The sequence below is a fragment of the Elgaria multicarinata genome, chromosome 2 (genome assembly GCF_023053635.1).
Source record: "Elgaria multicarinata webbii isolate HBS135686 ecotype San Diego chromosome 2, rElgMul1.1.pri, whole genome shotgun sequence".
Lineage (NCBI taxonomy): Eukaryota > Metazoa > Chordata > Lepidosauria > Squamata > Anguidae > Elgaria > Elgaria multicarinata.
Genome location: NC_086172.1, coordinates 7,387,832 through 7,412,360, shown reverse-complemented (window position 1 = coordinate 7,412,360; position 24,529 = coordinate 7,387,832). Strand labels below are relative to the sequence as shown.

At 40.8% G+C, this 24,529-nt stretch overlaps 1 protein-coding gene across 1 annotated transcript; it reads left to right on the top strand.

Annotated features, from left to right (window-relative positions):
• Positions 1-5,645: 5,645 nt before the first annotated feature.
• Positions 5,646-23,933, top strand: CCT4 (chaperonin containing TCP1 subunit 4). Its single transcript, XM_063115974.1, has 14 exons — positions 5,646-5,867; positions 10,383-10,435; positions 11,965-12,054; positions 12,327-12,435; positions 13,449-13,591; positions 15,004-15,125; positions 15,217-15,349; positions 17,640-17,779; positions 18,396-18,492; positions 18,917-19,027; positions 21,162-21,292; positions 21,382-21,616; positions 23,427-23,540; positions 23,768-23,933. The coding sequence occupies exons 1-14, from the start codon at positions 5,729-5,731 to the stop codon at positions 23,780-23,782; spliced, it is 1,632 nt and encodes a 543-aa protein (XP_062972044.1). The 5' UTR covers positions 5,646-5,728; the 3' UTR covers positions 23,783-23,933.
• The last annotated feature ends 596 nt before the right edge of the window (positions 23,934-24,529 follow it).

Here is a 24,529-nt window from a genome sequence, read left to right as displayed (position 1 = left end):
AAAAGGTTTATTAAAGTGGCACTTTAATAAACCTTTTACTAATAATATTATTGTAGAAGATTACTTGGTTCCGCCTTTGCCTTTGGCTATATTTTACTCCCCTACGGGGTTTTCCTTGCTTTCGCACTTGCCGAAGAGCATCACCAGGAATTCATCCGATAGCCTAGAGAATAGGTCCAGTAAAGGGGATGGGGTGGAAGAAAGATCTGAAGATATTTCTCTTAAAAGATTGTACTTGTGGGATTGTGTTACTCAATTGCCATTATATGGGATTCATGAGGCCATTATCCAATCCCATGATGTCTCATAGCCGCTTCTAAATGTTATGTGTGCTCAAAAAGAATAAAATGTGATGCTTGTTTTTGCCAATAAACTGATTGTTGTTCCATGCTGTCTTTTGCCTAGAGACAAACAGCAAGTATAACAAGAAGATGTTTGCCCTGTCCTGGACGGGGTTGTACTCTCCCTAAAGGATCGGGTCCATAGTTTGGGGGTGCTCTTGGATCCAGAACTGTCACATGAGGCACAGGTGAACTCAGTGGCAAAGAGCACCTTTTATCAGCTTAGGTTGATATACCAACTATGCTCTTATCTGGACAGAGATAGCCTAGCTACAGTTATCCATGCTCTGATAAACTCTTGTTTGGATTACTGCAATGCGTTATACGTGGGTCTGCCCTTGAAAACGGTCCGGAAGCTTCAGCTGGTACAAAACAGGGCAGCCCGTTTACTAACAGGGACTGGCCAGCGAGATCACATTACGCCAGTCTTTTTACAACTTCATTGGCTGCCAGTACAGGTACGGGCCCAAATCAACGTGCTGGTATTGACATTTAAAGCCCTAAACGGTTTGGGGCCAGGTATTTGAAGGAATGCCTCCTCCCATAAGTACCTGCCCGGACTTTAAGATCATCTACAGGAGCCCTTCTCCGTGAGCCCCTGCCAAAGGAAGTGAGGCAGGTGGCTACTAGGAGGAGGGCTTTCTCTGCTGTGGCACCCCGGTTGTGGAATGAGCTCCCCAGAGAGGTCCGCCTGGCGCCTACACTGTACTCCTTTCATCGCCAGCTGAAGACCTTTTTATTGTCTCAGTATTTTAACACTTAATTTTAACTTAAATTTAAATTTTACTATTTTAACTCTATTTTAATTTTATATCTATTTTGCTGTGTGGTTTTTATCCTGGTTGTGCTTTTCATACTGTATTTTGTATTTGTGCTTTTAACCTGTTGGTTGTTTTATTATGGCTTTAATTTTTGTGAAATGCCCAGAGAGCTTTAGCTATTGGGCGGTATAAAAATGTAATAAATAAATAAATAAAATAAAGAAAGAAAGAAAGAAGATGATAAAATATTATCCCAGTTTCTTTGCTGGAAGCACTGACCACTTCCTTCCATGTTAATAAACTCTTGAAACAGCAATCCAATAGCCTACGTAAGAGAATAAGCTCCGTTGAATTCAATGTGACATTTCTGAGTAGACATGGATAGGATTGCATTGTAAACACCAATCCGGCCTTCAGGTCCTTAGACCCTTCTTGTCCATCCATGGGCAAATGCAGTCCCTTCTATTGGTTATTGCAACAAGGGAACAGTTACACATGCCTACATGGAAGGCAGCCTTGCCCTTAAGTATGGTACCATTCTTCCACATTCTTTAATTAAAAGCCAGTCTGCATATTCAGTCCTTCTTGGGACTGAACTATTTCAGAATTCAGACAGTAGATTGCAGGTTTGAATGCTCCCTTACATAAAAAAACTCCTTGTGCATAGAAAACCAACAAGTCTGGTTGATCTCTTCAATCAGAATGTTACTGATTATCAGGGATACTTTTAAAGGTAAATTTGCACCACCCATCGCCCAACACATTAACCTACTTAAAGAAACTCCCAAAATATTTATTTGTATTTGGAGGACAAATGTCTGCAGCTGTGTAAAAACAGATATCAATTCAAAATGGTGTATTCTGGGCTTCCTCAGTGATCCAGATGATTTGCTTTGTGACTCCTTGTAGTAGCATCAGTTTCTGCACAGCTCTACAAAACCACTGAAAAGTGAGAGTTGGAGTGATTGTAAAGGAACAGGGAAGGGGAAATAATAATTATGCCTGTCCATTTAGTTCTGGACTATTTTCCAGAATATGAAGGCATTTTTTAATAATTGTGTTTTTTTAATCCTGTGAAACTGATTAATGGGAGAGTCACACTCAAACGATATGGCTGCAAGAAAGGCAAATGCTATTTTGGGCTGCATTAATAGAAGTATAGCTTCCAAATCACGTGAGGTACTGGTTCCTCTCTATTCGGCCCTGGTTAGGCCTCATCTAGAGTATTGCGTCCAGTTCTGGGCTCCACAATTCAAGAAGGACGCAGACAAGCTGGAGCGTGTTCAGAAGAGGGCAACCAGGATGATCAGAGGTCTAGAAACAAAGCCCTATGAAGAGAGACTGAAAGAACTGGGCATGTTTAGCCTGGAGAAGAGAAGATTGAGGGGAGACATGATAGCAGTCTTCAAATACTTAAAAGGTTGTCACACAGAGGAGGGCCAGGATCTTTTCTCGATCCTCCCAGAGTGCAGGACACGGAATAACGGGCTCAAGTTAAAGGAAGCCAGATTCCGGCTGGACATCAGGAAAAACTTCCTGACTGTTAGAGCAGTGCGACAATGGAATCAGCTACCTAGGGAGGTTGTGGGCTCTCCCACACTAGAGGCATTCAAGAGGCAGCTGGACAACCATCTGTCAGGGATGCTTTAGGTGGATTCCTGCATTGAGCAGGGGGTTGGACTCGATGGCCTTGTATGACCCTTCCAACTCTGCTATTCTATGATTCTATGATTCTATGATTCTATGATTCTATGACACACATAGTAAACTGATAGAATCTGGTGGCGCAAAATGTGGTGATGACCACTGTCTTGCTTTAATGTCTTTAAAAGGCAGTTAGCCAGATTCATGGAAGATAGAACTCTTAGCCATGATGGCTAAATGGAACCTCCAGATTTAGGGGTGGAATGCCATTTCTGGAGGCAAGCAGCAAGGGAGTGTTATTGCCATCAGGGGTACCTGGAAGTATACGGCTGTCCCCTGCTGGAAATAGGATTTTGGATTCAATGGACATTTGGTCTGATCCAGCAGGCCTCTGGATTATAACCTTTCTGGACCAGCCTTTCCCAGGCCAGCCTTGTGCCCTCCATGGAGTTGTAGTTTATCCTTGTACTCTAACGTCTGGCTCATATACAGGACACATGACATACAGCACAGCCTGATATGCTGATTCTATTTCTCCCTCAATATTCTGTTATTTCCCAAATCATTTTAATGTGCTTTTCTGGTACTTGTGATTTCCATGTGCTACAAAAACAGGTGTGTTCCAACCTAGCGATATTGTAACGCTTACCAGCAGGAGTGTCCTTAAAGCTATAGAACGTGATTTGCAATATTTCCCCCCATCTTCTTCCTTTCTCATGTTTTTCTCCTCCTGGTTTCATTCTCTGTTCTTTCTTTGTACTGCTTTTTATGGGATTTGTGGATGAAAAAGAACAAACTCTAAAACTTGCCCCATGATCTCCCCACCTTCTTCACACCCATGTGTTTCTCCTCCATTTTTTTCATGGCTATTTTTGACTGCGCAGCTGTGAAATACAATGCAATTATTATTATTTGCTTCCATTGCTGTGCACCATCAAAGGTTTGTATGCATTCAGTAGATATTAAGCTTCATCACACATACCTGCTTCCCTCGGATTATCCCCGTAGCGCTAAGCTTTCGCGGTTGGTGTTTTTGCTACCAGGCGACAGCGATCCTTTGCATATGAGGAAGTGAGTTTAAGGAGGGAAATGTAAAAAAAATCATTAAAAAATCAATGAATGACCCAATTCAATTCAAATTTGGTATGCTTAAAGCTCTCCCTAATATCTATTATTGTGCCAATTTTGGTGTCTTTATCTTTAAAGCTTATGCAGATGTAAGCATTTGTTTAAAATCCTGCTCCTGCGCCCCAGCAGCAGCTCGGAAGATACGCTCAAAAAGTAGGGGCTAAATACGGTGAATCTTTTGGCTTTATAGCACAATTAAGGCAGGATGCATGGGAGTACTTCACAATCAAAGCAGATTATAAAGTGGAAAACTTCTGAGTCCTTTATATGCAATTTGCAGTGATTGCATAGTATAACGCTGGTGTGACAAAGCTCTTTAAAACACACACAAAACAAAAAAAGTAAACAAATAGCTTTAAAGGAACTATCCAAGGTACTGAACCCATTTTGCAGGCATGGTTCAGCACTTTGGATAGCTTCTGTAGAGTTCTTGCTGGTTGCTAACTGAAACCCAGAATGGATGCATTGCTCCACCGAAATCAGAGCCACCAGCCTCTATGGTGAAGGCATACTTGTAAATCCCACTGATGTCAATTAAGCATTACTACCAAGTAAGTGAGCATAGAATTGCAGACTAAATAGTCCGATCTTATCTCATATTTAATTTGTGTCTTGCAACCTGCTCCTATTTGCACATTTGAGCTTTTCTACTTTATTTGTCCTTAAGACTGTTTCAAATGTTAGAATGTAGTAACCTGTGGTTATATCACGGTCTCTAAGGGCACAATCCTATGCATGTTTAGATAGCGAAAAGTCTTACAACTCTCAGCATTTCACAGACAGCATGGGTATGGCTGGGAAATGCTGGGAGTTGGGTTTTTTTCTGTCTGAACATTGCGCCCCAAGTCTCTTGCAGCAGCGATCATAGATTGTGAAGCACCATGTAGATGGTTGGCATTTTATTTATTTATTCATTCATAACACTTCTGTCCTGTCTTTCTCGCTACAAAGTGAAATCAAAACGGCCTAAACTAGAAAACATCACACAATAGAAATGCTATTAAATAAATTAAAAGAAATCTGGTACTTAAATTATAAAAGATTTAAGTAACACTATATAAACATTCGCGATCATTAAGAAACAAAGTCAAAAGCATTTTGGAACTGCCCAAGTCTTTGTTAGACATTTATTTATTTATTTATTTAATTTCTATACCACCCAACAGCCGAAGCTCTCTGGGCAGTTCACAAAAATTAAAACCATGAAGAGCATAATAAAACAACCAACAATTTAAAAACACAAATACAAAATACAATATAAAAACCACGACCAGGATAAAACCACACAGCAAAAATGGATATAGGTTAAAATATGAGATTAAAACAGCAGAGTTTAAATTTAAGTTAAATTAGGTGTTAAAATACTGAGAAATTTAAACATTTAGACATTTAAAAGAATAGTCAGTAAAAAATAAAAGAATGTTATATTGAGAAGATAAAGGATCGAGAACTCCGGGCAGTTCAAAGTTAAATGCCAAGGCATGGCTTTAGGCGGCTATCTCATTCGCCGGTTCGAATTCGCCGCCGGGCCGTTAACTGGAACTGCTTGAATTTCGGCTTCTGTTCGGGACCTATAAACGCCACCGTTCCTATTTCTCTTCCTCGGGGTTCAACCCCAGCGGAGAAAACATTTTTGGGTGCGGAGGAAAGGCGCCGGAGGTAGACAGCCCTCCGAAAGACGTCATTCTCGGCGCTGCCGTTAGCAACCGTCGAAGGGCCCTTTCCCTCCCTGTCTGTTCTCGTCGCCTTCTGGAAGCTTCGTGTCGGCAAGGGAGCGTTAGCCGGGGTGGAAGCGGAGCAGCGCAGCGCAATCCGTCTCCATCGGGGCCTTCAGGGGGGCGCTTGGGCGCAGTGATGCCGGAGAACGTGAGCACGAAGGGCTCCCTCATGAGCGCGGCCGCGGGGAGCCGCAATGCCGGCGGGAACCGGGGCTCCTACCAGGACCGGGATAAACCCGCCCAGATTCGCTTCAGCAACATTTCGGCGGGCAAAGGTAACGGCGCTGGGCCCGGGCGGGGCCTCGCCATCGTCCCCGGGTCGGAAGGATGAGCGAGTTTAACTCCCCTTTGTCTTCTGGCGGGCATCAGCGGCCGGGTTGAACGGCCGCCCCCGCCCCAGCCCCGCTGTTGTTGGAAGGAGGGAAAAGAAGGGATCCGTCCGTCCATCCGCTGCGCGATGGGCCTGCTCCGTTCATTTTCGGCTGTGGAAAAAACCCCTTGGGCAGGCTTAGGCTGCTGGCTGTCATGCCCCTCTAGATTTCTGGAGTTATTTTTGTGGCTGGAGGGAATGGGAAGAAGGTGTGTCCCCTCCCCTCCCAAGCTGGTCTGTATAGTATAGAAGTCTTAAGTAATAATACTTCAGAGATTGTGTATTTTTGTTTACGGACATTATTATTATTATTATTATTATTATTATTATTATTATTAGTAGTAGTAGTAGTATCCCGCCTTTTGCCCAATGCTGGGCCACAAGGCGGCCTTACAAAGTGGGGGAGGGAAATAATAATAATAATAAAATAGGGTGACGCTATGAAAAGGAGGACAGGGTATCTTTAACAGTTGTATTGAAAAGGAAACTTCAGCAGGAGTCATTTGTATATATGGAGAACCTGGTGAAATTCCCTCTTCATCACAACAGTTAACGCTGCAGGTGCCCTGCCCTCTTTTAAATCTGGTCACTCTAGTATAGCTCCTGCAACTTTAACTGTTGTGGTGAAGAGGGGATTTCACCAGGTTCTCCATATATACAAATGACACCTGCTGAAATTCCCTTTTCTATGCAACTGTTAAAGATACAGGAGCCCTGTCCTCCTTTTCATATGGTCACCCTAATACAACTGCTAAAGATATGGGAGCCCTGTCCTCCTTTTCATATGGTCACCTGACTTACAGTGTTTTGTGTGTGTGTGAGAGAGGGGGGGGGGTGCGTGCGCAGGATCTACACTACTGTTTTAAAACTATAACAGTAGTGACAACTGTTGTAGGGTGACCATATGAAAAGGAGGACAGGGCTCTTGTATCTTTAACAGTTGTATTGAAAAGGAAATTTCAGCAGGTGTCATTTGTATATGGAGAACCTGGTGAAATTTCCTCTTCATCACAACAGTTAAAGCTGCAGGTGCCATACCCTCTTTTTAATCTGGTCACTCTAGTATAGCACCTGCACCTTTAACTGTTGTGATGAAGAAGGGATTTCACCAGGTTCTCCATATATACAAGTGATATTCTATAATGCTGAAATTCCCTTTTCTATGCAACTGTTAAAGATACAGGAGCCCTGTCCTTTTCATATGGTCACCCTAAATAAAAACCCCCCATAAATGTTTAAAATACACAACAAAATTATAAGACATTAACATAGATGGAGGGCCAGATTATTCTCCAAAGGTCTGCTGGAACAAACAAGTTTTAGCCTACTTCCGAAATCAATAATAATAATAATAATACTGTATTTATTTCTTATCTGCCTCTCCCTTTGGATCGAGGCGGGGAACAACATTAGAACAGAAATCAATACATATTAAAAATTCTTGATTTAACATTGATCTGGATAGGCCTGCCGGAAAAGGCTAGTCTTTAAAGCTGCCTTAAAATCACAGAGGGAGTTAATTTTACAAATCTCCTCCGGCAGGCCGTTCCACAATCTGGGAGCGACAGCCCATCAAGGAGGGAGCCAGCCTAGCTTCCCCGGGAAGAGAGTTCGAAAGCACTGGAGCAGCCACTGAGAAGGCCCTCTCCCATGTTTGTAGTAAATACTCACGCACACATCTGAGGGTTGAAGTGACTTGAAGCGACCGAGGCCATTCAAGTGCCGTTTATTGAGCATACACAGAGTTTAAGTAGGAAAAAATCTCTCCTCCTTCTTCCCCCCCTCCCTCCTGGGTGAGTCAATGTCCATTGTCAGGTTTGGGTAAGGTAATTAACTTTTCTCATTACCGGTGTTTGCCAACCAGCTCCCCTATCATGTTTGTTCTTGGGATTTCCTGGAAGTTTGACAAGGATGCAGACACCCTGATTGCCAGACTTTAGCCAATTACTGAGATATGGGGTTTTGTCATTTCCACCTATCATTACCCCCCGACAGTGTGCTATCTGCAAAGATTCCAGGCATCGTGACACCCCCACATCTCCCCCTTTTTTATTAATTTGTTAGGGTGCAAGCCAACCTAATCCTGGCCTGCACCAGGCACATGATGGGAGAGCTGCTTGTATAACATTTGAATCTGTTCAGGGCGGAAAGGTCTCAAGCCGGGGTTTCTTTGCCAGCAGCGGTTACAAACTTGCACAAGATTTGGAATACACTGAACAAAGCATCATGATAGTATCAGTACTGCAATTAATACAATCCCCCACCTCAAAAGAGAGCCCAGCCATCCAAAGGGTAACCACGACCACATTGCTGTCCACCAATCTCCAGGGATATCCTGTTTGATTTGAGCCACAACACATGTTCCCACCAAGCATGCCTGTGAAGATGGCGGGACTGAAAGAAGGGCTTCCCCAGAAGATGTCAAAGCACAGGCAGGCTCATTAGGGAGAATACATTGTGTGTAGATGATGCTGTAGTCATTTGTTAAAAATGGATGTTTGGATTTGGGTATGTCTTTGTTATCAGAGCAAAGTTCCATCACCTGTAGAACAGATGTAGGCCCTGTGGTCCACACGGCCACCAGTGTGCCCCTGGACACTTTCCTTGGTGCCCTCCCGTTTAAGTAGACGTTGATGATGATAGTAATCATACATTTTCTACCTGGAAGATGGTTTTGTAGCAGCTCTGCCCTCTGCTAGTGTGCTCCAATAACTGTTATTCAGAGGCATCATACTATTTCTGATCTTGGAGGTAGGATATAGCCATCATGACTACTAGCCATTGATAGCTTTATTCTCCGTGAATGTATTCATCCAATTTCAAAGCTGTCAATGTTGGTTGCCACCACTACATCTTGTGGCAGAAAATTCCACAGTTTAATTATGAGATGTGCAAATAATTATTTCTGTTTGTCTGTCCAGACTTTTCAACTTGAGGCACAGGTGAACTCAGTGGCAAAGAGCACCTTTTATGAGCTTAGGTTGATATACCAACAACACCCTTATCTGGACAGAGATAGCCTAGCTGCAGTTATCCATGCTCTGATAACCTCTCGTTTGGATTACTGCAATGCGTTATATGTGGGGCTGCCTTTCTAAACGGTCTGGAAACTTCAGCTGGTACAAAACAGGGCAGCCCGTTTACTAACAGGGACTGGCTGGCGAGATCACATTACGCCAGTCCTTTTACAAATTCATTGGCTGCCAGTCCAGGTCCGGGCCTGATTCAAAGTGCTGGTATTGACATTCAAAGCCCTAGGTTATTTGAAGGAACGCCTCCTCCCATATGTACCTACCCAGACCTTAAGATCATCCACAGGGGCTCTTCGCCGTGAGCCCCTGCCAAAGGAAGTGAGGCAGGTGGTTACTAGAAGGAGGGCTTTCTCTGCTGTGGCACCCCGGCTGTGGAATGAGCTCCCCAGAGAGGTCTGCCTGGCGCCTACACTGTACTCCTTTCGTCACCGGCTGAAGACCTTTTTATTCTTTCAGTATTTTAACACTTAATTTTAACTTAAATTTAATTTTTACTGTTCTATCTCTGTATTTTAATCTTATATCAATTTTTGCTGCGTGGTTTTATCCTGGTTGTGCTTTTTATACTGTATTTTGTATTTGTGTTTTTATACTGTTGGTTGTTGTATTATGGTTTTAATTTTTGTGAACCGCCCAGAGAGCTTTGGCTATTGGGCGGTATAAAAATGTAATAAATAAATAAAACTTCATTAGATGATAATGAGTTCTAATAGTGTTATGAGAGAGGAACAAAAACTTCTCTCTTTTGTACACCACGCATAATTTTATACATTTGCATTCATGTCCTTCTTTAGTCGCAGTTACTCTAAAACACTGAATGTTATAACTTTACCTTGTAGAGGAAATGCCCCAGTCTCCTGACCATTTTGGTTGCCCCTTTCTGAAGCGTTTCTAGCTCCACAGCATCCTTTTTCTGGTGTGGGGACCAGTAGTGTGCACAGTATGCCAAGTGTGATTTGAAATATGCATCACCTTCTAAAGTCCAGTATTTAGTTTTGTTTTGTTGAATAAGAGATTGGATTTCTCTAGCTGTTGCATTGTGATGATGTGAAGGCTGGTATTTTAAACACCCCAATAATATCGTTGCCATACAGTTGAGGGACATCAGTGTGCTATATAGTTATGTATGGGTAATAATAGTTGCATATATTTCCATTTTAAATTTTAATAAGATCGTTCCTAAATAAAGATTCAAACTTATGCATGCAATACAAAGAATAAATAATGACTAATAGTGCAATCCTGTACCCCCTAATGTGGGAGTAAACACCATTGAATTCAGTAGACATGCATAGGATTGCGCTGTTGATTATTTTGAGAAAGAAAACAATGTATATTTTCGTGTTGTACAAAAAGCAGTGCTAACTCTATTTTCATCTCCACTGTAGCCGTTGCAGATGCTGTTAGGACAAGCCTTGGACCAAAAGGAATGGATAAAATGGTATGTCTTGAGGTGTAAATGTGTAATAGTACATTTTTAACAGTGCTTGTAAGTTCCCCTGGCTTCAGCCATTGTTGAATGTTCTTTAAACATTTTCAGTGGAGAGAATAAAGGCTCAGTGAAAGAATAGTGTCATGGAGCACATTCCACGTTCGGAGACATTTTGGTTAGCAATAACACATAGCCCAGTAAATAAGGTGAATAAACATCAATAATTTTTAAAAAGAAATATTTTTAAAATTGGATTTTTTAAACGTTTAGATCAATTTTAATTGTTTTAGAAATATCATAAATAAAATACTAAATTTCTCTCTAACTTAAAAATAACATAGTTAAAATTAAATCTCTTCATAAACATGTGAAACCTAAATTTACAATCTCGTTAAAAAAAAAAAAGGTTTCCTGCTAGTCAAACCTGGACGTTAATTTCAGTTCTTCATCTCACAAAAATGCTCTGTCCAGCCTAACCAACAGCTCTTGCGTCCTGAATTTCTGACCTTTCTGTTTCTTTGACAAAAGGTCACATGTGCAAAGATGCAGGCTGGATAGGATTGTTGCCTGTGCTTATGTTGTGGTAGAGTTGGGCCAAGCAAGGCAGAGGAGTTAGTTAAAACCGAAAGACAATATAGTAGGGTGGATAAAAATTAACACATAAAAAGAAAGTCCCCAAAATTGATTTTTTTTACTGCCAAGTAACTATCAAATCTTGGTTTGACCTATCAGTCATGTGCATTTCATTTTTGGTTGGTACTTCATTTTTTGTGAAGACACAGCTGTGCAAGACAGAGTGAAGCAGAAACGCACAATACTAGAAAGAAGAAGAGAAGAAAAAATGTTTAGCATTAATCTTACTGTATTCTCATGCTAAGGCTGCAGTCCTGTACCACCTTACCTGGGAGTAAGCCCCACTGAACTAAATGAAGCTTATTTATGAGGAAATACGTATAGGATTGGGCTGTTAACCTCAAACTGTCATGTGTGCTGGTCATAAGAATAAACATTCCTTCTATGAGTAAAAAGGTTAGCATGCAAAATAAATACAGTGAGACAAAGAGATGCAAAGACTGTAGGAATGTAACAATGTAAATAATACTCTTATTTAGCTGTAAATTAACATAGCTTAGTGGTCAAATTTGTACAATAGTTCAGGAAATATATAAATGGGAATGAGAGACTTGTATCTTTAAACATGTGGGTTGCAATGACCTAATTGAGGTCTCAAGGTAGGTGTTGAAGGGAGTACATCTATCACGCTTCCCCTTTGCACTGTGGGAAACACCAGTGTAGCCCTAGCAAGCATAATTTATTGGGTAAAATATGAAGCAGCCTTGTGTGATAAGAATGAGAGGACAGCTGTTAAAGCATAGGGACAGCTGGAAAAGAGCACCTGGCTTAATACAAAAAAGCAGAACGTTTGTATAGTGGCTTCTGGTATGCAATATAAATCAACATGCTTAAGTTATATTTAATTTGTAGATTTTTTTCTCTTTTGAGTTGGTCTCCAAAAACCACTGGTTGTGCTTTTCCAGATTCAAGATGGCAAAGGAGATGTGACTATCACAAATGATGGTGCAACAATTCTGAAGCAGATGCAGGTTCTTCACCCTGCAGCCAAAATGGCAAGTAACACTTTGTTTCACGTTTCATGTCAGTCCCAAAAGGGATGCCAAATTATGCAAATATTTATGTTTTTCCAGCTTGTTAGCCATTCCCTGCAGAAAATAATAGGATCTAGTACATTGAAGCAGAATCTGAGATTTTGTGATGTTACATGAGAGCCTTTTCCTTCTGAAGAAGTCCTTAGAATAATATACATGCATGGTTGTGATGGTATTTCAGAGCTATTTGTAATTTAGTGCAATTTTTTTTTAAAACACTTGGCAACACATAGCTGGTGGAGTTATCCAAAGCGCAAGATATTGAAGCTGGAGATGGCACTACTTCTGTTGTGGTCATTGCAGGTTCTCTTTTGGATTCCTGTTCCAGACTTCTTCAGAAAGGTATGTTTAAATCTCTGAAATATTTATATATTATTATTATTATTATTATTATTATTATTATTATTATATTTATTTATTTATTTATATAGCACCATCAATGTACATGGTGCTGCACAGAGTAAAACAGTAACATGCATAATTTCAGTGGAAAATTCTTTATATTTTCTAATCTTGTTTGTAAAGCGAAGCTCCCTGTGAAACATGTTTTAAAATGAGACAATAAAAAGCAGTGTTGTCACTTAATAGCTACGACTTGATTGGTTGCTTTAGGCAAATCAAGCTTCCTTCCAGGACAACCAAACAAGGTGGGTTTGTAAATTTAAAAGACTGAATTGTTCTCTCTTAGTCATATGTAGGTTAATCTGTTTTATTGTGAGCTAGTAACTTTTGTCATTTGTAAGGCTGGCTAACATATGCTTGCTTTTGGTGTTCTGTTTGTTGCTTCTATAGCTTTTCTGCTTCTTTATTCTCACCAATAGTCAGTATTGTATTCCCCATCACTGCTCTAACAGCTGTTGCTTTCTAAGGTATTGCCTTAAGTGATGGGCCTAAAGTGTGGCTTAAATAATTATGTGTGTCCCGTCCCCCCAAGGGAATGTGGAGTATGCACCCACGGTAATATTGGTAGCCATTTTTTTTTAGTCAAGGCAAAACAAATGAACACACATCCCTTCTAAAGGAACTTTGTAAACGTTGGTTTAAGTTTTGGGATATTGCTAATATTTGTTGTAGACTGATATGTAATACACAGATGTGAGGGCAATAACTACTGTTGTGTAGAACTGCAAAAAACATTTTACATCTAATTCAACAGGGAAGTTTTTTCAAACTATTTCATTTAAACTCTTTAAGTATGCACTATGGCAGCATTCCTCAACCTGGGGTGCTCCAGATGTGGCTACAACTCCTGGCTGGGGCATTCTGGGAGATGCAGTCCAACACATCTGGAGCGCCCCAGGTTGAGGAAGGCTGCACTATGGTCTGATTAAACTTGTTTCTTAAACTCTAACTAGGAATTCACCCCACGATTATCTCTGAGTCATTCCAGAAGGCATTGGATAAAGGTGTTGAAGTCCTGACCAGCATGGGGCAGCCTATTGAGCTGAGTGACAGAGAGACCCTGCTGAACAGTGCAACTACTGCACTGAGTTCAAAGGTGAGCATAGAAAAGAGAGGTCTTGGAAGTGTGGTATGGCACAGCCAGCATGCTTTAAATACAAATTATATGTAACTATATTAATGAGACCCAAGTGGTGCTCTCCTTATATAATTTTTGGAGAAACTGCAAAAATAAAATAAAGTATTTATTTTGGCCAGGTGTTTGGCATGCGGGAAGGTTTAATGGTGGTGAGCATGTAACGTTGTTTGCTCCAATTCTGCTCACAAACATTCAAGGACGATTGTTTGCCAATTCGAGCATCTCTCATCAAATGTTCACGACTTATTTGCAAAGTTGCCTTTAATAATGAGTATTTTACCAGGTGCAGGTTTTCCGAGTCTTTGACAGGCTGCACCTCCCAGACTTGCTTTTTGCACAATGATTTTTGGCACAGAAGCTCTTTTGCCTTTAGGTTTGATAGCTTTATTAGATAGATTATGAAAATCCGTGAAGTAACACTATTTATAACAACAAGGTACTCTACACTGACTTGTATAATATTTACCTCTGCCTCTTCTACCCTAAAGATGGTTGGTAAGACTACAGATTCAGTTTGACTGATAGAATACAGTCATAATTCGTCAAGAAGCCCTTGGCTCTTATTCCATGAAATATCCAAAGGAAGAGTATTCAGTTGCACAGGGCTGAAGTAGTAGCAAGCATCTTCAAATGTACGGAAAGAGGAAGCATCCTCTTCCTAGTGTGTTCTGTATTGGCTGGAGATGGCCATGTAGCACATTAAGGGGAGGAGCTGTTTGAGCTTAGATCTGAACTATTGTCAGTGCTGTTATATTCCAGTTTCCTGGATCTCCTATTTGGAGAAGAATAGGCAAGATCAAGATTATTTGGAGCGTGGGTAAAGGATGAAAATGGGGTCTTTCCCTTCTATGATCACAGAATCATAGAATAGTAGAGTTGGAAGGGGCCTACAAGGCCATCGAGTCCAACCCCCCGCTCAGTTCAGGAATCCACCCTAAAGCACACCTGACAGATGCCTCTTGAATGCCTCTAGTGTGGGAGAGCCCACAACTTCCCTAGGTAACTGGTATATACAAATGATACTGTGTATAAGAGATTGCAACTGTATATCCTTTCTTCTTGGATTTCATCTTTCAGCTATGTACTTTCAACCTAGAAAATTAATTACAGTTTATGTTTTGCTCAATCTGAGGTCTGTTTGGAGATCTAGAATGGGAGTGGCAAATTGCATGTTACCTCTCAGATTCTGTTTAAATCAGTCAAACTGTAGAGAGAGAAATTAAGAGAACAAAAAATGCCAAATACCTAGAATTATGAATACAAAAAAGGTGGGTTGAAATACATTTCAGTTGTGTGAGGTTCTTATGGAAGTTTGGCGATTTAAAGAAAGCATGTTGAGTTAAATGTGATTTTTCATTACAACCCTGCAGGTTGTATCACAGTATTCTAGTCTGCTTTCTCCAATGAGTGTGGAAGCTGTGATGAAGGTGATAGATCCAACTACAGCTACTGGTGTGGATCTTAGAGATATAAAAATTGTGAAAAAGCTTGGGTAAGTAGTAATCTTCCAAAACTAAAAATTCTGAAAGTTGTTACTGTTGCTGTTTATTTTGGTTTATTTGCTCATTGGATACTTTTTCTAGGGGAACAATCGATGACTGTGAATTGGTTGAAGGACTGGTCCTCACTCAAAAAGTGGCCAGCACTGGTGTAACTAGAGTGGAAAAGGCTAAGATCGGTCTCATTCAGTTTTGCTTGTCAGCTCCAAAAACAGATGTAAGTTGGCTTGTTTAATTTGTTCGTTATATGTTCATCTTGATTAAGATGATTACATTACCTTACTTTACTAGTAGTATGCCAAAAGCTTAAAATAGGAATGAGCTAACTTCAGTCCTGTGTGATTTATTGTTCTGTTATTGTTTAAGGCTGCAATCCTATGCACACTTACCTTGGAATAAGCCCCATTGCACTTAGTGGGGTTTGCTTTTGAGTAGGTATTCAATAGATTGTGCTGTAAGTAGAATTGCTGTGGCCTGTTAGAATCATAGAATCGTAGAATTCTAGGACTATGATTCATAGAACTGTTGTAAACCGCCCAGAGAGCTTTGGCTATGGGGCGGTGGCAGTATATAGATGTAATAAATAAATAAATAAATAAATAAAATAGAATAGAATAGCAGAGTTGGAAGGGGCCTACAAGGCCATCGAGTCCAACCCCCTGCTCAATGCAGGAATCCACCCTAAAGCATCCCTGACAGATGGTTGTCCAGCTGCCTCTTGAAGGCCTCTAGTGTGGGAGAGCCCACAACCTCCCTAGGTCACTGGTTCCATTGTCATACTGCTCTAACAGTCAGGAAGTTTTTCCTGATGTCCAGCCGGAATCTGACTTGCTGTAACTTGAGCCCGTTATTCCGTGTCCTTCACTCTGGGATGGTCGAGAAGAGATCCTGGCCCTCCTCTGTGTGACAACCTTTTAAGTATTTGAAGAGTGCTATCGTGCCCAGTTCTTTCAGTCTCTCTTCATAGGGCTTTGTTTCCAGACCCCCTGATCATCCTCGTTGCCCTCCTCTAAACACGCTCCAGCTTGTCTGCGTCCTTCTTGAATTGTGGAGCCCAGAACTGGACACAATACTCTAGATGAGGCCTAACCAAGGCCGAATAGAGAGGAACCAGTACCTCACATGATTTAGAAGCTATACTTCTATTAATGCAGCCCAAAATAGCATTTGCCTTTCTTGCAGCTATATCGCACTGTTGGCTCATATTCCACTTGTGATCTACAACAATTCCAAGATCCTTCTCATTTGTAGTATTGCTGAGCCAAGTATCCCCCATCTTGTAACTGTGCATTTGGTATCTATTTCCTAGATGTAGAACTTGGCATTTATCCCTATTAAATTTCATCCTGTTGTTTTCAGCCCAGCACTCCAGCCTATCAAGATCACTTTGAAGTTTGTTTCTGTCTTCCAGGGTATTAGCTATCCCACCCAATTTTGTGTCATCTGCAAATTTGATACGCATTCCCTGCTTAGGATATATGTTTTTTTAAAGGATATATGTTAACTTTACAAAGTAAGAGTGCTTAAAGCAGAGGCAGGCAACCTTTTGGGGCTTGCGGGGACATTTGACATTTTGAAAATGTCCCGAGCACCACTGGAAAATGTTGTGGGGTGCATGGCCTTCTGGATTCTGACTTGGATTCTGACTTGATCTTCCCTCACCCCTCAAGCCATTTCTTGACAGCAGCCCCCCCACTTCCACCACTACTTCTGTTGAAGTCAGTACAGGTTGGGAAAAGGGTGCCCTCTCAAAAACCAGCTGGTGGAGAGCCAGGATACTATTGTCCCAAGGTCCTTGCGTGTGTGTGTGTGTGTGTGTCTGTCTGTGTGTGTAATTCCCTCCAAGCTGTTTATTTTTATTTTTTTGGTCAATGAACTTTTTACTTCACCTCTGTTCAAGACAATGAAATGATACCTTCTTCACCACCACCATCAGCCGTGCGCCTTTCCCAGCCCTTCCTCAAGATCCCCCAGTCCTTGCATCCCTTCTCCACCTCCTCTGCCCACCTGTCTTAACTTTCCTTGGTCCCTGCAAAACGTTCCCACCTTCCCTGCTTGGGATTCTTCTCCCCCCCCCTTTTCTGCTCTTTCTCTGGGAGATGAAAGGGCAGCAGTGGTGAGTGGAAGGGAGTGCAAAGGGTCTGGTGAGAAACTTGGGGTGTGCGTCTTGATGGGTGCCTCTGGGCACTTTGACTTAACGTGTAGTTAAACTGTGTAAAGAGATACTGTTTTTACTTAAAAAGAGCCTTCCATCTTATCTAGGATTCTTTGCAAGAATCCCCCAAGCCGCAGAAACTAGTGAGCTACCAGTGGGCTGCCCATGCATCTTTAGGTTGAGCCTGAAAAGAGGTCTTAACATATAGGAAATCTGCCATTGGTTGCATCTTCTGATGCAAACCAGTGCTTAAAATAACATTTTCCTGCTTAGATTGCTTTACTGTAGGCGGTGAATTTGTTATGCAAATACATTCAGATGTTTACATTTTATCTCTTTATATTTCTTCTAGATGGATAACCAGATTGTTGTTTCTGACTACACTCAAATGGATAGAGTCCTGCGGGAAGAGAGAGCCTACATTCTGAATTTAATTAAGCAAATTAAGAAGACTGGATGTAATGTGCTGCTCATTCAGAAATCTATTCTACGGTATGCTTATCTCAGTAGCTCATATTAGTCCTGATGGGTAATATTCAGGATTAAAATTCTTCCTAATATGATGAAGTTGAACAGCAAGACTTGAGACTTTCTCTGAAACTTATTTCCTTAAACTCTTCTGAAAATATGCTTAACATATTTGGAAATTAATTCTAATATCCCTAACTAAGAAACATCAAAACTTGACATTTCTGTAAGTTGTATGGTGCTTTTCACCTCATTTGAATCCTGCAAATCCTTTTTAGAAAAGAGAACTATTACTGATGCAGAGTTCTGTGTTTTCTGGCTGGGTTGTGACAGCCTTTCCACAGCACTACAATTGCTTTTGAAGAACTCCCATTTCCTACTGCCTGAGCAGTGTGCCAGGAACTGGGGGGTGCAGAGAGACCTCTTTTCAATCTGCCATTAGTGACAGAGGAGGTTCGCTAGGGTGGGGGAAAGCTTAGAACCTATGCAGCACCCGATGACATCCCAATTGGGCTCAGAATAAACACAAATATGTTCCGAATTTGGAGAGATTCCTCAGCTTTATTCGAGTAGGTTGCTGATCACTAATAACTGTGCGGTTGTCGTTGATTTTGTAGCTTATTCACTGTGTTCATTTCAGGGATGCTCTAAGCGATCTAGCTCTACATTTCTTGAACAAGATGAAGATCATGGTGATTAAAGATATTGAAAGAGAAGACATTGAATTTATATGTAAGGTAAGATGAGGTGGTGTTAGATACTTCCATTTTAAGTGAATACTTGAGTCATGAACCACGATAATCCTGATAGTGTATCATTGAAATTATGCCTAATACTGAATGGCACCGTCTTGGAATTTGTGATGCAGTTCTACTTAGGCTGCAGAGGGAACAATATGTAAAAGAACAAGCTGCTTCTACTTGTTTTATTCCTGAAGAAATAGTAACATGGCACCTCACTGATAAAGGTAGCTGTGTAAAAGAGGGTGTGAACTTTCCTACAGTGCAGTCCTTTGCATGTCTGCTCAGAAGTGAGTCCAGTTGGACTTACTCTCAAGTAAGTGGGTAGAGAGTTGCAGCTGTAGTGTGTGTAAAGTAAAGCATACTGAATCACATTCTGCCTTTCCTAATGTGTGGTGTCTCTGTGTTTGTTTCTAAAAAGACCATTGGAACTAAGCCAGTTGCTCATATTGATCAGTTCACTGGTGACATGCTGGGATCTGCTGAGCTGGCAGAAGAGGTCAATTTAAATGGATCTGGAAAGCTAATAAAGGTAAGGAGAACTCTTGTTTAGCTGTAGAGTGTATTCTTGTGAAGCACAAAGGAATTAATGAGCCTAAGGCATAAAAACTATGTTGCACAGAATAAAATTACATGGCATTAAATTTCCTAATCCCTTTACTACTGAAGCACTGATCCCCAAAAGGGTTTGTATCATTTTCAAATTATGCTGATGCTTGCACTATGGCATATTGTCAAAGGGTGGGATTTTCAAGGGTGGGGCAGCAAGAGTGCCAGAGAGTGTTCACTCAAGGTGGCCCAGGGTAGGCTTTAACTTAGGATGGGCTAAGCCATTTAGAAGTTACAAAAGCCAGCCTCTTGAATTGTGCCTGGGAAAATATATGTTGAAGCACTGGAGTTTCTACTGATCCAATCCCATAAAGGGGAAGGTTGCTATATTCCTCACCAGCTGATGTTTCCAACACTCTTGAAGATTAGCCTCAAGCAGATATTTCACTAGTCTAGTTGGGCTGAATGTACATGTATGATAGTCATCAGGTTGCCATCTGATAAAAGACTGCGGTCTTCTCAGCAGGTGGGATTGCTGGAAGGTACTTCTGGTCACAAATGTTCTGTAAAACTCTATTCTGTCTTTCTTGGACTCAACCTTTGTTATTCCCCCTGCACTTAGTCCCTCACTCCTGCCAAACAGTGAAAACAGAATTCAGTCTTTTCTATGTGGTAGCTTATAGATTGAGGGTTCTACTGGTGTACTACCAACTTACCTGCCAAGTAGACATCTTGATGGAGATGGTCTTGGGCATTGTGTTAAAGTTGCCTATGTTGAATGTCCCAGTAGACTTCAATGCTTATGCTGAGGCTAACTTGCCTGGCATGACTCAGGACTTCATGGAAATCATGAGTCTATCTCAGGATGTATTGGTCCCTGCTCAGGTATATGGTGTTTTTATACTGGCAAGGACACTAATGATAATTTTTCACTCACAGCATCACTAATAAGTAAGACAGAAAACTCCCCATCAGGCTAGGTATGGAGCCATGGGGTCTTGGTTAATCTAGTCTTGCTTTTTGAAAAGCAAGTTTAGCCAATGCAAAATGCTGTTGAACATCTTGTAAATTTGGGAAGAAGTGCACACACAGTTTGTTTTGAGCAGCAGTAGCTGTTCTGGGGTCATCAGGGTGCTAGTTCTTACCTTTAAAGCCTTTTAAGGCCTGGGCCCCACGTATCCCATAAATTGCCTTTCTTTACATTGTCCCCAATGACAGCTCTAATTATTTAGTTAGGCCCTGCTTCAGGTGCCATGTTTGTACAAAGTGAGAATACTGCAGCTAGAAGTAAATTCTTTAACTTTGTTGTACCAAGGCTATAGAATGATCTCCCCTATGAGGTGTACAGTTCCTCCAAAAAGCTCACAGAAGGGAGTATAATACACATCTATTCTTGTTAAGACTTTTGTATGGCTGGGTAGTTATATTAAGCTGCCCCTTTTTGTTTCTGGTTTTTATAAAGCTGCCTTGAAAAGGAGGCCAATAAATACGTTTCCCCCTAAAAATAAAATAAAAAATCCTCACCAGCATACTGTGGTACCTCTGCATGAGCTGACTTGGCAGATTCATACCTGCTAAGGAATAGGAGTGGTGTTGGTGGGAGGTAGATCCCAGGGAAACTGCTGAAGGTACCAGATAACAATGATTCTGTCACTCTGCAAAATCTCAGTGAAACCATTAAAGAGTACTGATCTTAATACCCCCAATCATACCATCAATACCTCTTGAACAACACTATCAAAATCTGCATACTCTTAAGAAGACTGGAAGATGACTCTTAGGCTGTGTCATCTATTTAAAAACTATTAATGCATTGATTTGGAGAAAGCACGGTACTTTCCAGTAGCTGCTGTGTAAATTTGAGGTGATAACATTGTATGACATTTCCAGTTCTAATTGTAATTCCTTGAGTGCTATGATGTAATGTGAAGTTCTACTCTATTTGTTCTGAAACTACACTTCTTTGTAGAATTTGTCAAAATGACTGTATTCCGGTATTTTTAGTTGCCTTCGTTAATTCCATTGCTGTATAGTTTGACTCTGAAAACCCCTATAGTCCAGGAGAGCAGAATGTCGTGAAAACTAGATATTGTAATAATACTGTGTTTGTACTTCAGATTACAGGCTGCTCTAGCCCTGGAAAAACTGTAACAATTGTGGTACGTGGCTCCAACAAACTAGTGATTGAAGAGGCTGAGCGTTCAATTCATGACGCTTTGTGTGTCATCCGCTGTTTGGTTAAGAAAAGGTACTGCATCATTGTCAACAAATCAGTAAAATCATCACCCATCTAACAAATACCTCTTAACTTTACAAACTGCAAAATTTTAATTTCAGAGCCCTGATTGCAGGCGGTGGAGCACCAGAAATAGAGTTGGCATTACGCTTGAACGAATATTCTCGCACCTTAAGTGGCTTGGAGTCTTACTGTGTGCGTGCTTATGGAGAGGCCCTGGAAATTATTCCATCTACCCTGGCTGAAAATGCAGGCCTGAATCCTATTTCTACTGTAACAGAGCTGAGAAATAGACATGCACAAGGAGAGAAAACTGCCGGCATTAATGTCAGAAAGGTAATATGCAAAGTGGCAAGACACAAATACCCTGACTTTTATTTATTTATTTATTTATTTATTTATTTATTTATTACATTTTTATACAGCCCAATAGCCAAAGCTCTCTGGGCGGTTCACAAAAATTAAAACCATAATAAAACAACCAACAGGTTAAAAGCACAAATACAAAATACAGTATAAAAAGCACAACCAGGATAAAACCACGCAGCAAAAATTGATATAAGATTAAAATACAGAGTTAAAACAGTAAAATTTAGATTTAAGTTAAAATTGTTAAAATACTGAGAGAATAAAAAGGTCTTCAGCTGGCGACGAAAGGAGTACAGTGTAGGCGCCAGGCGGACCTCTCTGGGGAGCTCGTTCCACAGCCAGGGTGCCACAACAGAGAAAGCCCTCCTCCTAGTAGCCACCTGCCTCACTTTCTTTGGCAGGGGCTCACAAAGAAGGGCCCCTGTAGATGATCTTAAGGTCCGGGCAGGTACACATGGGAGGCGGCGTTCCTTCAAATAACCTTTAATAGAATTTTGACTTTTGATGTTGGCGTTTACTATTTTGTGGGTCTATTTCAGTAGTAGGCAACTTATAGACCAAAACAACTGGAGGGCCACAACTTCTCACCAACCCTAGAGAGCATTGCCAAGGGTGAGGAATGGTGAGAGTTATAGATCAAGTCATGTGGAAGGCATGGGCCACAAGGAGCCCATCCCGGCTCAGCTTCTCACATGCAGTTCACTGCATTATATGTCATCCAATGGAATTTGCGAAATACTTTCACAGTTTCAGTATTAGTTGGCAGCAGGTGCAAAGGAACACATTAGATTAACCTGTTTGGCTGTGGGTACTGGCCATCAAAGATTGCACAGAGGAATGCCTCAGTGAAGCAGGCTCAGTTGATGATGCATGCAAACAGAGAATGCACTATGGAACGTGACTTGGGATTCCTTGCAATGCACAGGAATTTGGAACGTAAACATAGATTGAGACGCATTCATTCAACATGATCCTGCAAGTTCCAAAATTTTATCCTAGATGTGAGAAGTACTTGTCAGAACTTCCCTTTACTTAATTTGAAAAATGCCACCTATTGTTCTGGAGGATCAATATAGGAATGTTCCATCTGCTCAGTGATTCTGTAGCTATGAATCTTACTGGTCCATTCGCTGTCCTGGTCTGTGTAAGGAAGAGCAGGGTATATATATATATATATATTAAAAATTATAACATAGTAAGAGTTAAAAATTTGGCTCAGTTTGTATGTCCAATCAGAAGAAAATTGGGCTTCTGGTTGCCAAAACAAAAACGTCTTCATGATAGTGAAAGTCCATCAGTCTTTTATGGAAACCCATGCTAGTAGATTGCTGTAAAGGGTAAATAAGAATTCTATTAAGTTTTCTTTTTGGTTGCATTGTACTGATGTTACAAGAGTTTTATATGTATTTCGGTGGCACAGTTTGTCTTGCATTTTATTACAATTTTATTTGTTAAGACCTGAGGTCAGAGCAACAAACGATTGATTTAATAAAGATAACATCAAATGGAAACAGTTGTCAATGCCAGCAGTGGCAGGTTTACATACCAAAGAGGAAGAGAATGGTTGATTTTTCCTCCAAACTGACAAACACGGCAGGCTGAAAAATGTATCATAAACTGGGAGAATATGATTCAGTGAATTCTTTAGCCATTTGATGAAGGAATAAGTGAATTTCCTTGAGACTCTACGTAATGAAAATGTTAAGAAATTATTTCATATTGAAAATTTAAGCTTAGTAATTACATATAAACTGAGATTGCTTTTCTTAAATTGTAGGGTGGAATTTCCAATATCTTAGAAGAATTGGTGGTCCAGCCGTTATTGGTATCCATCAGTGCTCTGACCCTAGCTACGGAAACTGTCCGCAGTATTCTTAAGATTGATGATGTGGTAAGCTAAGTTTGAATACTAAGATTTTCTCATTTCTGTCAACAGATTTCTCTTGCTGTCTTATACCATAATCTTAATGTGCATATTGATATACTGTATTTGTAGCTAGATCTGATGAGATTTAAAGAGCTATTGTAATGGTTATTGGAAATGCAAGGATATTTTGAGAGGTAATAAAATGGTTAAATGTATCATTCCACACAATGATCTATATCTTTTCTTTGCAGGTAAATACGCGATGAGATGACTAAAGACAGTGCAGCTCAGCATGGAGTCATAAGATTGGAACATGGATCCTTCATAGAAGCTCAGTGTTGGGCATCAGTTTAACTCCTAGTTACATTCATGTACTTTTGTTGATTTAAATTAATAAAACCTCAAATTCTAAGAGAAGATCTTGTTTAAATGTGTGTCTTTTTTATAACTAAACATTTGAAGATGCAATGCATCTGTTGCTAAAAGCTCTGTTTAACATTGGCTAGATAGCGGCTAGCTTTTTAAATCCCATTGATTTCACTAGAAGAGACTTAAGTATGTACTTTTCCATTGAAATCAGTGGCACCTAAAGGCCCGGTTTGCATGTCACAGCTGCCCAGTTTAAACAAACCCCTGCGTAGTTGTGAACGAGTGGGAGCGAGAAAGTGTGTTGCCTGCCTGCCTCCCGAGCTAAACCCAGGAATGTTCCAACTCTAGGTTGTTGTCCATGACACCAGAATCCAGAATGGCAGCTTGTTGCGGGAGGAGGAACTCAGACTTAGAATCATAGAAGTGAAGGAGAAGTTGAGGGGGCAGGATTACAGTTTGAGATTGATAAACAATGGGGAACGGTATATAAATATTCTAAATAAATAAATAATAAAAATGCCCCTGGGTTTTAAGACCTTCTGGAGAGGCGCTTCTTGGAAAAGACCACCTTGAGCACCCCCCTGCTGCCCCCTTGCCTCTTAACGCTGCCCTATGCAGTCCCACCGCTCCCAAGGGGGCAGTAC

Bases quoted from the DNA above. Each gene is read 5' to 3' on its own strand.
- CCT4 (XM_063115974.1), top strand. From the start codon at position 5,729: ATGCCGGAGAACGTGAGCACGAAGGGCTCCCTCATGAGCGCGGCCGCG. The intron at 18,493-18,916 runs GTAAGATGAGGT...GTTTCTAAAAAG, and splicing joins ACATTGAATTTATATGTAAG to ACCATTGGAACTAAGCCAGT. The intron at 21,617-23,426 runs GTAATATGCAAA...CTTAAATTGTAG, and splicing joins CCGGCATTAATGTCAGAAAG to GGTGGAATTTCCAATATCTT.